Below are 16174 nucleotides of genomic sequence, written 5' to 3' on the forward strand. Positions count from 1 at the left end.
CCATATGCATGTGTCCCTTCATGCCTTTTGCCCTTCCTCAGCCTCTTTCCCCCTGGTAACCACCAGTCTATTCTCTGTATCTATGTGTTATTGTTTGTTGTTGTTTTTCTACCTTCCACATATGAGTGAAATTATATAGTATTTGGCTTTCTCCATCTGACTTATTTCAATTAGCATAATACTCTCAAGGTCCACCCATGTTGTCACAAATGGCAAGATTTCACCTTTATTATGGCTCAGTAATATTCCACTGTGTATATACCACATCTTCTTTACCCATTCATCTGTTGATGAGCACTGCAGCTGTTTTTAAATCTTGGCTAGTTTGAATAATGCTGCAATGAACATAGGGGTACATGTATCTTTTCAAATTAGTGTTTTCATATTCTTTGGATAAATGCCTAGAAGTGGAACAGCTGGATAATACGGTGGCTCTATTTTTAATTTTTTGAGGAATTTCCATCCTGTTTTCCTCAGTGGCTGTACCAAGTTACATTCCCACCAGCAGTGTAAGAAGGTTCCCTTTTCTCCACACCCTCTCCAACACTTTTTATTTGTTGTCTTGTTAATTATAGCCATTCCTTTCAGGTGTGAGGTGATATCTCATGGTGGTTTGACTTGCATTTCCGTAATAATCAGTAATGTTGAGCATCTTTTCATGTGCCTGTTGGTCATCTACATATCTTCTTTGGAAAAATATCTGTTCAGATCTTCTGCCCATTTTTTGATTGGCTTGTTGTTTTTTTGTTGTTGAGTTATATGAGTTCTTTATCTACTTGGGATATTAGTCCCCTATCAGAGGTATATGATTTGTAAATATCTTCTCCCAATTGGTAAGTTGTTTTTTTTTCTTTTGTTGAGGAAGATTAGCCCTGAGCTAACATCTGCTGCCAATCCTCTTCTTTTTGCTGAGGAAGACTGGCCCTGAGCTAACATCCATGCCCATCTTCCTCTACTTTCTATGTGGGACACCTACCACAGCATGGCTTTTACCAAGTGGTGCCGGCCTCTCTGAGCCATTTCCTTAAACGGAAAGTGGGGATAACAATATTTACATGTCAGGGTTATTCTGAGAATTAAAAGTGATCATGGATGCAGTATGCTTGGTACGGGGTCTGGCACACAGTAGCTGCTTCATAAATAGTGGTTAATGTGAGCTAGATGGTGGGCTGCTCAAGGTCAGCTGATGGTCTTATTCCATTTTACATTCGTTCTAAGGCCTCATACTAGAAATGATTCTCGGAAGCCTCAGTATGGTTGTTGAATAAATGAAAGTAAATACATGTTGGTGACACACAAGATCAATACCAAGTCTCACTTTTGTTGAAATAAGGACTTTGCTGGAGGGGTGCTTTCAGAATTACAGGCTTTACCTAACTGGCAGGAAAATCCTTACCCAGCTTAAAGAGAGAAGTAGATAAAAACATGACACAGAAATTTCAATTTTATAAATTCTTATAAAACAAAGAAAGAGTGTACTTACATATTTTTCTAACTATGTGATATGGTGAGAAGTAACATTTTTATTCAAACCCACAGCTAATACATTGCAGATTTACAAAGCAAAATTTAAGGGTCCTACTCAAGACTTGTCTGAAATCTCACCTTTAAGAAAAATGGCATGAAGGAGAGTTTAACTCCACGAGCAAAAGCAATGGGTTTTAGTTCTTCTCGCAGCTTAACCAGTTCAGTAAGATCAACCTCATCACAATACCCAAAGTGAGGAATCTTCAGGGCTGCAGACATAGTTTTGACCATCGTTTTGTGAAAGCCTGGAAAACATTTAATATATACATATTTTAAAATTCTTAAATCCTTTAATACTCTTTTTTACTAAAGTAGAAGTTTCTCTAATGTTGTTTACTCTCAATTAAGCTCTTCCTCTTGGAGCTACCATCTTCATTACATAACTCGAAAGCCACTAATTTCACTGACTGCAGCACACCTAGTATCAAGTGTAATAATACGACAGGTAAGTGCCTTCAATGCTGTGATGCATGAAAACTTCAAAAGGATGCAACCCATGTATTTCCCTAACGGCTGTCTTGCAAAGTCACTCTTCTGGAAGCTAATCATGCTAAGAGTTTATAAATAACAAATGAGAAGTAGCTGTTTTGAAAGCCAACTAAAAATAACGAACATTTAAAATATCCTGAGTGTGTCTCCAAACAGAACAATTATCCATATTCAAGGTTATATTCCAAGAAACCTGCTAACATATTACTCTTCAGAAATTAACAGTATAAGCTGAAGCTTTCCCTGAAAAAAGTGATATTTCATCATTAAAAAAATTATACACTGAACATCAACTTTCCCTTCAGTAAGAACTGAAAACACCATATTATATATGTGGCTCTATAGACGTAGCTTTCTCCAAATAAATTACACTGTTACCTTACATTACTGTTATTATTACCTTTTATGGGTTCTGTTCTGTCTTTGCCTGTGAAGACCAGAGGTTTTGATATTGGTATAGGTGTCGTCCTGTCTTTTGGTGTTGGTGGAGGTGGCATAATTTCAGCTTTTGGTGAAGGAGGTAATATAGCTCCTGTCTGCTTTTCCAAATAGTTGAGAATATCTTCTTTAAGTATTCTGCCATCTTTTCCTGAGCCAACAACTTCACTCAGCTTAATCTAAAAAATGACAAATTTTAATGCTAAAAATAAAACTTCCTAAAAATAAAAAAATTCATCATTAAGGTCTCTGAATGGAATTTAATGAATTGAAGGCAAAAAAGTACCTCTACCCAATAAACTAGTATAAGGAAATAATATTTTCATTATCTTAACAGAATGCTATGAACTATAGATACCCTTCATACTTAATCATTGGTTCCTTTTGTACATACTGTTCATTTGCTCCTGTGGTAACAATGCAAAAATCTTTTTTTTTTTTTGTGCTGAGGAGGATTTGCCCTGAGCTAACATCTGTGCCAATCTTCCTCTATTTTTTAGTATGTGGGCCACCAGCACAGCATGGCTGCTAACCAAGTGGTGTCGGTCCATGCCTAGGAACGGAACCTGGGCCAACGAAGCAGAGCATGCTGAACTTGACCGCTAGGCCACTGGGGCCAGCCCTATTTTTCCTTTTTAAAAATTTACTTAAAAAATATGAAGAGGGCCGAGGGTGGTAGGGAGAAAATGAATTGCTTTCCCCTGAAAAAGGCAGTTTCACAAAGGCTGGAGAGGGATAGAGATTATATATATGTATATAATTTTATGGGTTAACAATACAGTATCTACATTGTAGATAACCCATAGCTACTTATGAAAACTTACATTTTTAAACAGTCAACTATTTTAAAATTTCTTGCATAATTCTTATTTGATTTTTTCTATTTTTGCAGACTACGTAAGAAGACAGAGAACTAAGAGTTTAAAGAAGAGTTAAACACTAACAAATGTAGACCGATGTTTCTGACCCTGGTTACCAGATAGTTAAGATAATCATCATACAAAAGCTCTCTCAAATAAGTTTTTTTCTGATGGTTCTTTTAGAAAGATCAGTACAAAACACTGAAATTAACTTTTCTAAGACATTGTATTTGGAATGTGAGTTCCTCAGCCCAAGGGTCAAATACATAAGTTTTATTATTGCTTTCTACAGAATAAACCATAGATGACATAGTTCCACTTTCCACTAGACACTCATGATAATTTTTGGAAACATATATGATCTGGCTTTATTTAATCATTTTCTATGTTTGGTTACAGAGATCAAATATTCTCACAAAATTTAATTCTACTTAAATAAAAAGACACAAAAGCTTGGATGATATCCTCACACACAGCGTGTACTAGTTAACTTCTCAGGGTTAATTATCTGCTTCCGTTGCATTAGTGCATCTCTAAGGATGACTTCAAAAGAATAAAGGACTTTATCACGTCAGACATTTAGTTTATAACAAATGAACTCTGAGAATTTAAACAAATAATTTTTAAGTAGTTACAAACAACTGTAAGTGGCATTGGTTTTTAATTTCAAACAAACTCAATTCCTAAATATGCAAACTGCAAAAAAAAAAAGGTGATTTACAATAAGAGATCTACTGCTTAATTTCTAGTAATTATGCAAATAATCTAGTTATTATACACATCCTTAGGAAGTGGTAAAGGAAAGCCAAATCATGTATTTCTACAGGTAGTCCTTCTATAGAACTAAGAAAAAACATTGGTAAAATGCTTTATGGCTTTCAAAGCAATATATGAGATCATTATTTCATCTGATGCCCGTAACAATCTAGTGTTCCATATTAATATTTCTATTTTCTATTATGCTAAATTATCTTCATGTTTAAGCACATTTAATGGCTAATAAATTTTCATTAAGGGTTTATAACATAATTTACCTAAGCATGTCCCTGATGTTGAACACATATGTGCCATCCTGGCTATATAAAACACTTGCAAGAATGGATCCTAAACTATTTATTTCCTTGGGATAGTTCCTCAAAAACAGGATAACCAGCTGAAGGGATATGAACATTTTAATGACTCTTATTGCCTATTTCCAAAATGTAAACTTTTGTTTTTCCCACTGTAAATTAACTACTTCTCTCAAAAACGGATAAACAAACAAAAAACCTGCTTTGTGAGGCACAGTGGAGAGAACTCAGGCTTTTGGACCAGACAGATTTGTGTTCAAATCCCCAGGTCCTCTACTTACTTGATTTTAGACAACTTAATCAACTTCTCTGCTCTTATTCATCTGCAAAATGGGGAGAATCCAAACTACTTTGCAGGGTTCCCGGGAGGATTTGAGATAATGTGTCTCCGGTGTCTGGTTCATAAGTGCTCAAATAATGGAGGCAATAATTGTTGAGGCAGTATATAATGATTACAAGAGCCGGTTTGTAGAGTCACAGAGACTCACTTCGGAATCCTGGCTCCATCACTGTGTCAGCAGTGTGACCTTGGACCAGTTACTTGAACTCTATAAATCTTAGAATAGCCTCCTTATTTCACAGAGTTTGATGAAATGAGATAATATGTTAACACTTATCACAGTGCTAAGAGGTACCTTTCCCTGGAGGGTAAGCAGCACTGATTGGCTGCTAAAAGGGAATACAAAAGGCTAGGCTCCTTGTTTCCAGTCAGTAAAATTTTATGCTTCTCCCCTCAACCTGGGATCCTTGAGGCCACATCCTTGCCTGGTTCATTTCCCTTCTCTTCCCTTCCCTATACGACCCCCCTCATTCCAAGTAAAGATGTTCACTCTCTCAATCAATCAGTCAATTACATATACCCAAATCAAGCTGTGCTTCTAGGGCACCTGATCTAAGACACTAGTATTCACAAGTGCTCGATAAATGGTAGTCCTGACAATTATTAGGCTCCAAGAAAGAATAATAAAACCACATTCCTCAATTAATATAAGCGATAAGGTCACAATATTCTTCTCATTTCTCATGAGTACTTCTATGCAACTCTCACTTTTCAGTAACAGACATTTTCATGTTCTCTTTAATCCCATCTTGAGCCATCTCATCATGGGACTGTTGGCTAATTTTTCATAGATGCAAACATATACTTTCTATGTGATCTCCTATTTAAATCTTAAGAAACTTACATTGTTTTCCATTGCAAGGCGGCGAACTGCAGGAGTTGCCAGAGTTTTCTGGCCCTTTATCTCTTGGTGTGTGTGTTCATCATGGGGCACAGCAGGAGTTTCAACAACATCTTCTTCTGAATCTGGTAACAAGGTAAAATTTTCTTATTTACTTTAAAATATTTTAAAAACAAATTTAGTGGCTTATAATATATAAACTCAACTTAAAGTTTGTAGTCAAAAAGTATAAGAGCTGGGCTACTTCAGAATGGGAAATCAAATGGGTAGAGTGTGTGTGTGTGTGTCTGGTAGGGGGTGGGTATTGGTACCCAGGACTGGTTAATGATTATTATTACCTGGTGTTCACTCCATTTCTATTAAGATCATGTAGCAATACAAGTCAAAAATGAGAACTTCTTCCATGAGTTTTAAAATATGTTGTATTTTAACCACTTTCTTATTAAATTTCTCATTTATATTTATAAATAGCATGAAATAAGAATCAAATGTGAGGTAATTTATATGAAAGAATCATGTAAAATCTGTGACTATCTTAAACGCTCTCCTAAGATAATGTAGCATTTAATATACAAAGAACTCATACAATTCAGCAACAAAAAACAATCTTATCAAAAAATGGGGAAAGGATATGAACAGACATTTTTCCAAAGATATACAGATGGCAAACAGGCACATGAAAAAATGTTCAACATCACTAATTATTAGGGAAATACCAATCAAAACTACAATGAGATATCACCTTACACCTGTCAGAATGGGTATAACTACCAAGTCAAAAAATAACAAATGTTGGAGAGAATGTGGAGAAAAGGGAACCCTCATGCACTGCTGGTGAGAATGCAAACAGGTGCAGCCACTCTGGAAAACAGTATGGAGATTTCTCAAAAAATTAAAAATAGAACTACCATATGATCCAGCTATCCCACTACTGAGTATTTATCCAAAGAACTTGAAATCAACAATTCAAACTTATGCACCCCTGTTCATTGCAGCATTATTCACAATAGCCAAGATGTGGAAGCAACCCAAGTGACCATCAACTGATGAATGGATAAAGAAGATGTGGTATACATATACAATGGAATACTACTCAGCCATAAAAAAGACAAAACCCTCCCATTTGCAACAACATGGATGGACCTTGAGGGTATCATGTTAAACAAAATAAGCCAGAGAAAGACAAATACCACATGATTTCACTCATATGTGGAAGATAAACAAACACATGGATAAAGAGAACAGATAAGTGGTTACCAGAGGGGAAGAGGTTGAGGGGTGGGTGAAAGGGGTAAAGGGACACATATATATCATGATGGATAAAAATTAGACTATTGGTGATAAGCACAATGCAGTCTATACAGAAACTGATAAATAATAATGTACACCTGAAATTACACAACGTTATAAAGCAAAAAAAAAAAGAATGTAGCATTTAAATTTTTCTCTGCTCTAAATATGGCTTGAGGAATGCTGTGGAAGATTTTATTTTCATGGCTAATGCTAATTTGGTTTTGCTATTCTCTAACTCTAGAGTACTGATATAAGAAAAACTATCTCAGGGTGTTAGCATGTATTTCTGCAACCAAAAAAAAGTTTTTGAGAGCATTTAATTGTCAAAGTCTGATGCTGGGAAATCAATGCTGCATAGCAGAATCTCTGTGGGAATTAGTGATAGACTAAACTTCTGAAAATCAGCAGGCAACTGAGTTTGCTTTGACATTCAATTCTAAGCAAATAAAAATTTTCCAGTGCTGCAACTATGGAAAGACAGTCTATTCATCTCTCCTTACTACTCTATGAACTGGCCCAGCAGCGCTCTCAAAGTTCCCCTAAGGATGGGGAAGGTAAGAAAAAAACTCATAATGAGCATGAAGGGTAGCAGAATATCCCACCCCAAAATATGACTGTAGGAGTCCAGGACACGCCATCCCAAAATATGCTCCTTTGGTATACTGATTATTTTGAGCCATAGACACTTGAAAAAACAGCAAATGCAGAGAGAAGCTTTCCGTGAACTCCCCCTTATCTGCCTAAAGACAGACTGTCCTAAAGGAACGCAATTGTCATACATCCTTTCCCCAGCAATTTCATCCACCAGGGAAGATCGACACTTATCACAGGAGAGGAAACTAGAAGTCGGCACCACACCTAGATAAACTGTGCCACAAACTATCACACCTCCCATCTCTTCTTCTAAAGGCCCACGCAGCTTTCCTAAAAGTCACTTACTCTTCTAAGAAGCCTACACTCCCTGCCCCCGCTTCCCTATTAAGATGATATTTAAGCCTGAATTTTAAAGCCACCTCTTTGAGTTACTCATTTTTCCCTGGGTGTCTCCCATGTATACATGAGGCATATATGTTAATAAACTTCTGTTTTTCTTCTGTTAATCGGTCTTCTTTTTACAGGGATCTCAGCTAAGAACTCACAGGGTAGAGGGAAAATTATTTTTCCTCCCCCACAAGCACCTAATATATGTGAAATATGCACTACAAATGCAATATCTTAATTTTCACTCCAACTGTGTAAGATAGGTGTTATTATCCCCATTTTATAGATTAAAAAAAGTGAGAGATGAAAGATGAAGGGATTGGCCCAAAGTCACACAACTAATAAAGTGTGAAGAGCTGGGATTCAACCCCAGGGCTGACGCAGTCTGTGCTGTTTCCATTAGTCCACGAGCCTAGTAAGTTTTCTTTCTGGTCAAATAAGCTGGACTATAACTCCTATAGTTCAAGGCATAATCTTGTTGGACTTTGAGAATCCCTCTGTATTGTCCACCTCTGATAAAGTTACGGGAGAAAGTAGTAAGAAGATTAACATTAGGAACTTACTGTCCCAAGGGAAATCAAGGGGATTCAATTGTAGGAATCCCAAATACTAACTTGAATAATGCATAATTGCTGAAATAAGAGAAATGTATAAATGCTCAAATTTATCATATACAAAAGTTATTATATATTTCAAAAAGATCATGTAATTTACTGCTACTCACCTTTCTGGAAAACATTCTGATATAGCACCAAGTAGTACTGTCTTTTAGAATAACTTGTGTGTACATATAAGCGACAAAACAAACTTGTGAGAAGTCATTCATATTATATATCATTTGTAATAGTTACGTGGTTGTTGGAAGAAAGCTCTCTTAATCAAGTACTATAATATCACCTTACCACATAGCACTTTAAATCATTTTCTAAGTGTTTTTAGACATATTTTCTCCCTTGGTGATCACAACAATGTTTAAGAATGCAGGACTAGTTTCTCAGTTTCACCAATGTAGAAACAGACACTAAGGGGCATGAAGTTAAGACTAACCTAACATTTTGTAACTCTCCCCAACGGATGTGATTTTCAAGGTTCTAGCACCATACTCTAGTATGTGGGATTTTATTTCTTCAGTAGTGGATTTAGAGTACACAGTTTTAAAAGCACTAATTAAGAACAAAAGAACTCTGTAAGCAAGCACTTTTTTCCGGTGAAGACTGTCAATTTAATGTTGCTGAAATTCCTCATGTGAAACAAATTTACCAAAACACATTATTTCAGCTTAACTAAATAAAAGAGTGATTTGAATTAGTAAAAATATTAAACTATGAAATTGCAATATTCTTAGATATTTCAAAAACTATTTCTAAGAACTACAGTAAGTAGTTAACGACATTAATTCACTCAACTAGAGGAAACTCTTTTGGGGAAAATGTTTTGAAACACTAAAGCATTCAAGGGTGTTTGAAACAGTTTGTTTTCATAATAAGCTTTAAACTGTCTCCTCGCAAAACTGCTGAGGAAGACCTTTCTTCATAGCACAAATGTAAACTTTAGTTTAGTGCCTGTCCAAATGATCATAAATTGAGAATTAATGACACCCAAACCAAGGAGATTTCACTTCAAATTACTGAAACAGTTAATTCATCCAATTTAATTTACAATTAGCTGTACAAAATTAAGTTTACAGCTACCACTCATTGAGCACTTACTATGCCCGGGCATTGTACTATGAAATTTATATTATTGAGCATAATTTAATTAAATGACATGCCAAATTTTTGGAATGGTTTCATGTCAAAGAGCTTTTCTTTAACTCTGAAACACTGTATTAATCCTGGTAAACATTTTAATGTTATAAACTCTACAGGATACCTAACTTGCATTGTTATAGCCGAATTTTGTAAATTCGCACATGTATAGTGTTAGAAATTCAACCCCAGGGCTGTAGATTCAGAATTGTGCTGATACCCACTATCTCTGAATAGAATTTTCAGTGTAACAAAGTGGTGAGGAAGATGGGCTTTGGAATTAAATAGAGTTGGGGTCAAACTGTAGCTCCACCAAGGCTATGTGACCACAGATAGGCAAGTTATCAAACCTCTGTGAGTTTCAGTGTCACACGTGTCAACTGCAGATAACGATTTAATGAGATAATGTACACACAGCATTAGCACAGAGAAGGCATTCAATCAATGACAGACGTTGACGTTAAAGGGTAAATGCAATATAATAGCAGAATAATCCTAGTTTTACGAAGTATTGTGCTATAGCTTATGTCCCTCCTTCTCTTCCCTTAATACTTCCCCATGGTGGCAAGACTCCTCAATTAGGAGTAATTAGGTATAGTAACTCTCTACTTGTCTGGTGGTCAAAGATTCTAGCAACTTCATCTTGCACATAGCTTCAGGCCCAGAATACCTAAATTGGCTGCCACACAGCTTCAGCATTAAAACCATGCACTTGTTCCAGAAGAAAGGCATTTAGACTCTCAGTCAGATCCTATTTTCTCTTCTTAGCACATACTTGCTAACAAACTTGGTTATCTGTCTTCTCAGAAAGGTAGGAAGGAGAGTGATGGCCTGGCACAATGGCAATGCTAAGAGGTAGGCTGGAAAAAATCAGATGCAGAATTGTACTGTTTACAGTACAATGAACGTTTGTAAAATGTCTTTGCATGATCAAAAAAAGTTTTCAGTTATAATCAATATCTTCACTTTAAGAAGGAGTAAAATGTATAAAGTTTTTTTAAAAATAAAACTAACGATTCCCCTCAGATAAATGGTTTTGAAAACAGTTTTGGTACAAAAAGCTTTAGCTGTTTAGAAAAGCAAAAATCATCTCACTTTGTTAAATAAATAAAGGCTAGAGAAAGGCAGGCTAGCTATAAAGGGAACTCACAGCAATCCACTTAAAACCCTGAGTTTACAGCAGACAACGCACTGAGACATGGAACAGCTTTGATATAATCTTGACATCAAGTAACTGGATTTCAACTTGTATTTTTTAAAACAATACATGCCTTGTAAACGTCACGGATACAAGTTGGCCTAAGTGAGTCCAGTAAGCTCTTTTCAAGTAGAGGTCTGTCTACAGTCAAATCACTCACAGATAGGATGTGGAGGTCTCAAATAGTTTCCCTCATCAAAATTATCATGACACTCCAGCCTTGAAAAGCAGACTGTAACACCGTGTTACAAAAGACAGTGCCACAGAATATCATTTAAGCAAGCATTAGAAGACAGGATTTAATTTCCACTACCACTATTAAGATGTCTAGTCTTGATCTCTTATACCCTTGATGGTTCTATGCTACAATTATTTTCCACCTATAAAATGGAAATAATGTATCTTATACTTCTAAAAGACTTTTTGTTAAGTAATTTTCTATTTATAGTATAATTGGTTTTACCAACACTAAAACAAGGAACAACATAAGCAAATTCAGTATTACTACAAAATCTTTCCCATTTCCAGAATTAAAAAGAGGCATACATAAATTTCTCAGTAAATCAAATCTATAGTTCTATAGGATTGCTTATTTGATATATAGGTTTATGCTTCATAGTTTATTCTTATGGTAAAAAAATTAATAAAAATTACAAGAAAACATAAATATAAAAGCAAAAAGGCAAGCATGCAAAATAAAACTAGCATGCAAGATAATTGTTCAGAATACACTCTGAATGGCAAACAAAATAGAACAGCTAGCAAATGATCACTTCTCTATGAGAAATATTATCAGATAAATAAACTGCATATACATAAAATAGAAAATCTGATAAGCTTTGAAAGATGTATATACCCATAAATCATCACCACAATCAAGATAGTGAACATATCCATCAACCCCGAAAGTTTCGTTTTACCCCTTGGGAAGCCCTCCTTCCCAGCCTTCCTTCTGCTCCCTCCCCTCTCACCTGGCAACCACCAATCAATTTTCTGTCATTATAGATTAGTTTGCATTTTCTAAGATTTTATATACTACATGGGATCCTATAGCATGTTCTCTTCTTTGTCTGGCTTCTTTCACTCAGCATAATTTTTTGAGATTCATCCATGTTGTACCAGGAGATTAATTTTTGTGAAAAAACTCTCTAGAAAAAGCATACCCTTCTCCTGAAAAAGTACTATCATTTTATAATTTGCTATATCAAGACTTATTGAGTTGGATCTCACTTGAGACGTCAAAATAAACCCTAAAAACAAAGCCAAACAATAAAAACCCCACAAATCCCAACTGGTTACTTGTTCATGGAAATAATTTGCTTTTTCGGATGACCTGGATTGGTGTCTAATCTGGTCTACAGCGCCTCATTGGATGTCCCAATTTAAATAATAGTGTTCAGCATCTTTGCTTTGTCTCAATTTGTGCCAAAAGCGTAACCCTCTTTCCTTTCTAGGTCGTAACTGAAGCCAAAAAATGTCATTGATCCATCAAAATCATCCTGTGTTTATTTCAGGTAATTTTTAAAGGGGAATTCCTTTTTGTTTTTAATATTTCTAAATAATGACTTTCAATAGAAATCTGGGATCAAGATGATAGGAGGTACTCCTACTACCCTAGATTATGGTCTCTTATCCATTCCACACTAAAAGGAGCAAAATCCTCTGAAGATATAGATAATTCCAGGTCGGAGACAGAAAAGTACAAGGTGAGTCCCAGAGCATCTTCTTGTGCCAAAAGCAAGAAAGCTTTTAAAAATTAATGGGGTCATGTTAAAAGCGCAGGGGCCACCTTGAAAGGGTCACTACTATTAATGATTTGAGCATCAAAAAGAATGATTATAATAGATTAAACACACTGAGTCAAATGAAATACACATAAAGAGAAAGTTGGAAAAATTAATCTCACCATTTGAAGCAGCTATTAAAGCAACCTTTTACTTGGAGAATTGGTAAAGGGAATGCGCCAAGTGTTTATTTTCTTTCCAGTAGGAACTGCATTCAAGAGAAACCAATAGCTGCAATTGAGGAGGGGAGAGCTCCACTTTACAGAATAATGCCGGCTAATAATGGTAAAGGAATGACAGAGTCCAAAAATTGTCATTCCACAACCACTAAAGCAATTGTTGATTTAGGCAAAGATTTTCAAATGATATTATAAACTGCTTATATGGTGCCAAAGTAACACCACAGAGATCACTTCCAGGTTGCAAAGGGGAAAACATAAGTGCACAATGGAGGGGCAAGGGCATCCCTCCCCTGATTCAGCGTTTAGACTTTGCATCACTACAGCCGGTCATCCAGGTGTTATACGTGTGTCCTGATGTGAAGCAGTATGAATTACATGACATTATCCATGACGTATTCTAGCCAAAAGAGCTAACTTGAATCCAGCCTTTTAAACTTACTTCCAGTTTACAGAAAATATAAGCACTAGAGGAGCAAGTTAAAATACCACCATGAAGATGCAACAGGACAAATCCAAAAGATGTGATATTCTGCAAAACAAATGGTGATGTCTCTTCAACAAGTCAGCGTCATGCAACAAAATGTGGGGGAGGGTGAGCTACGTTAAAAGAGACCAGGGGCAATGCACAGCCCTGTACTGGACCCTGGTTTGAACAAACCAGCTGAAACGTCAAGGACATTTTGGGGGCAACTGCAGAAATTTAAATAGGGTCTCTCAGATAAAATAAAAATGTATTGTGATGAAAAAATGTAAATCATTAACTAAAAAAAGGATTAGAAAGTACCAAGTACAATATATTATTTTGGTAAAAAATACCTAAATGCAAATATATGTGCCCAGAAAAATGTCTACAATGATAAACACTAATGTGTTAGGAGTGGTGGTTTCTGAGTAGTCACAATATGCTTTTATTATCTTATTTTTGGTTTTCTGCATTTTATAACTTTCTGCAATGCACATATTTTGCTTCTATAACAATAGAACTTAAATAATAGGAAGGCCATCTTCCAGCTTTTGGAGGCAACATGTCATAGTGGAAAATATTCTGGACAAGGACTTAAGACATCCGAATTCTAAATTTGGCTCTGTCAATACCATTGAGCAAATCATCCAAACTTTTTAGGTTAGGTTTAGTTTCTTCATCTGTTAAACTGGAATATCTCACCAGTAAGGATAAATAACATAATAGCTATGAAACATTTTTTTTTTCTGCTTTATCTCCCCAAACCCCCCCGTACACGGTTGTACATCTAGTTGCATGTCCTTCTAGTTGTGGGATGTGGGATGCCGCCTCAACGTGGTCCGACAAGCAGCGCCATGTCCGCGCCCAGGATCCGAACCCTGGGCCGCCGCAGCGGAATGCGCAAACTTAACCACTCGGCCACAGAGCTGGCCCCAGAAACATTTTATAAATTGTAAAGTATGATTGTGATATGTTATTATATTATTGTACAGACTGCAAAACTAGGAGTCAGCTAACCACTGTAACTCATACTCCTTCTAGACTTCTTTTTTTTTTAAGATTTTTTTTTTTTCCTTTTTCTCCCCAAAGCCCCCAGGTACACAGTTGTGTATTCTTAATTGTGGGTCCTTCTAGTTGTGGCATGTGAGACGCTGCTTCAGCGTGGTTTGATGAGCAGTGCCATGTCCGCACCCAGGATTCGAACCAACAAAACCCTGGGCCGCCTGCAGCAGAGTGCGTGAACTTAACCACTTAGCCACGGGGCCGGCCCCACTCCTTCAAGACTTCTGAATTACACTACTGAAGTGCTCAGATGTCTATCTGATAGACTGGTGGCTTAGGGTTGCATTATAGAACTTATGTTCCCCCAGCCCCCGATATCGAAGCCGTTTCCTAGATGGCATAACGTGGTGCATCACAACAATGCCATAAGAAACTTCTGAGGTAGAGAGCCAGCTGTTTGCTACCACTGGGACAGCCTATTGTTTTAGTTTTCCTCTGTAACATCCTCATAATGAATTCCCTTTTGTCAGGCCATCTACTGCTTGTAAGTTCCACAGTTGCTGCTGCTTCTGAATGCTAGTCTCTTCCCTTTTCATTCTGATTTCTTCTTTTCTCTTCTACTTCTCTTGGGGAAGTCTGGCTTTCATAACCATCACTAACGAGCGTGCTTTTTGTTTTTGTATCAGTGGCAGAGAAATCCCATTATGTTAGATTTAATCTCTGCATACTCCAACTTTGGTTGTTAGTGACCAGTGTTGAAGGCCTGGTCTTTAATTTCCAAGAGAGCTTGTTGCTTCTTTGCACACTAAGGTTTCCAGAAGGCAGGCCTCAGCTAGGTGAAATGTACATGTTTTTAACATGGTGACTGGTCAAAAGATAATCATGAATCACAGAAGAACTTTTCTATTTTTGTGATTTCAGCTTCTAACCCCCTAATCAAATCCTGTAAGTTATTCAAAGTAAACATCATTTTTATTGGTACCCAATGACAAAAGGACAGAAGTAATCAATTTGGCAAGACAGATGAACACATTTACAGTACCTTTTAAAGCTTCCGTTTCTATGTCTACTAAAGGCTTCCCCACATAGGCAATATCGTCTAGATTATAATACAGTTTTTTAATGACTCCATCATAACGACTAGTGATAGTAACAGAAGCTTTATCACTTTGAACTTCACAGATGCTATCAAACTGAGACACTGTATCTCCTTCTTTTACATACCTAAAAGAAAAAGACATAAGACACTTTTGCATGAACAATCATAAGTACAGATCATCCTAACAATGTAAATGCCACACTGAGTTAGATCAACATATATATATAGCCCAGCATTTAGTCCCAGATGGTGCAGGTAAGAATGTTCCAGAAGAAACTATAATGATTTTCAGAGTCTCTTTGATGTATTTCCAAGAAATACTAAAATTTTAAAAACCATTCATAGATCTATAACTCCAAAATTTAAACTTTTAAGGTTTTTGCCTCACCCATTTCTTGAATAAGTTCTAAAAGTGTACTTTAAAAGTGTTATTTCCTTTTACTGTCTTATATTAGAAAACTTTAAGGGATGCCTATTATTTCTAGAATTAAATTCAAAAATTGACATAAGAGAATACCATGAAAAGCTGTATGTCAAGAAAGTGGATAACCTAGAAGAAAAGGATGAATTCTTAGAATCATACAACCTCTCAAAAGTGAATCAAGAAGAAATAGAGAATCTGACTAGACCAATCACAAGCAAAGAGAATGAAACAGTAACCAAAAACCTCTCAGAACAAAAGTCCAGGGCCAGATCCAGTGGCCTAGTGGTTGAGTTTGGTACATTCCACTTTGGCAGCCTGGGTTTGGTTCCCGGGCACAAACCTACACCACTTGTCTGTCAGTGGCCATGCTGTGATGGTGGCTCACACACAAAATAGAGGAAGATTGGCAACAGATGTTAGCTCAGGGAGAATCTT

At 36.4% G+C, this 16174-nt stretch overlaps 1 protein-coding gene across 3 annotated transcripts in view; it reads right to left on the reverse strand.

The window, feature by feature from the left end:
• Positions 1-16174, reverse strand: part of DBT (dihydrolipoamide branched chain transacylase E2) — a 41279-nt gene that overhangs the window by 8586 nt on the left and 16519 nt on the right. For all 3 annotated transcript variants that reach the window (XR_006886057.1, XM_046645781.1, XM_046645780.1), the window contains exons 4-7: positions 15259-15440; positions 5569-5690; positions 2417-2633; positions 1606-1772 (exon numbers count right to left, since the gene is read on the reverse strand). Coding sequence is in view for 2 of the 3 variants with exons in the window: in XM_046645781.1 (XP_046501737.1) it covers positions 1606-1772; positions 2417-2633; positions 5569-5690; positions 15259-15440 (688 nt within the window). In the remaining variant the exon portion in view is untranslated. The remainder of the gene's footprint in view (positions 1-1605; positions 1773-2416; positions 2634-5568; positions 5691-15258; positions 15441-16174) is intronic.

Source organism: Equus quagga, chromosome 18 (assembly GCF_021613505.1).
Source record: "Equus quagga isolate Etosha38 chromosome 18, UCLA_HA_Equagga_1.0, whole genome shotgun sequence".
Classification (NCBI taxonomy): domain Eukaryota; kingdom Metazoa; phylum Chordata; class Mammalia; order Perissodactyla; family Equidae; genus Equus; species Equus quagga.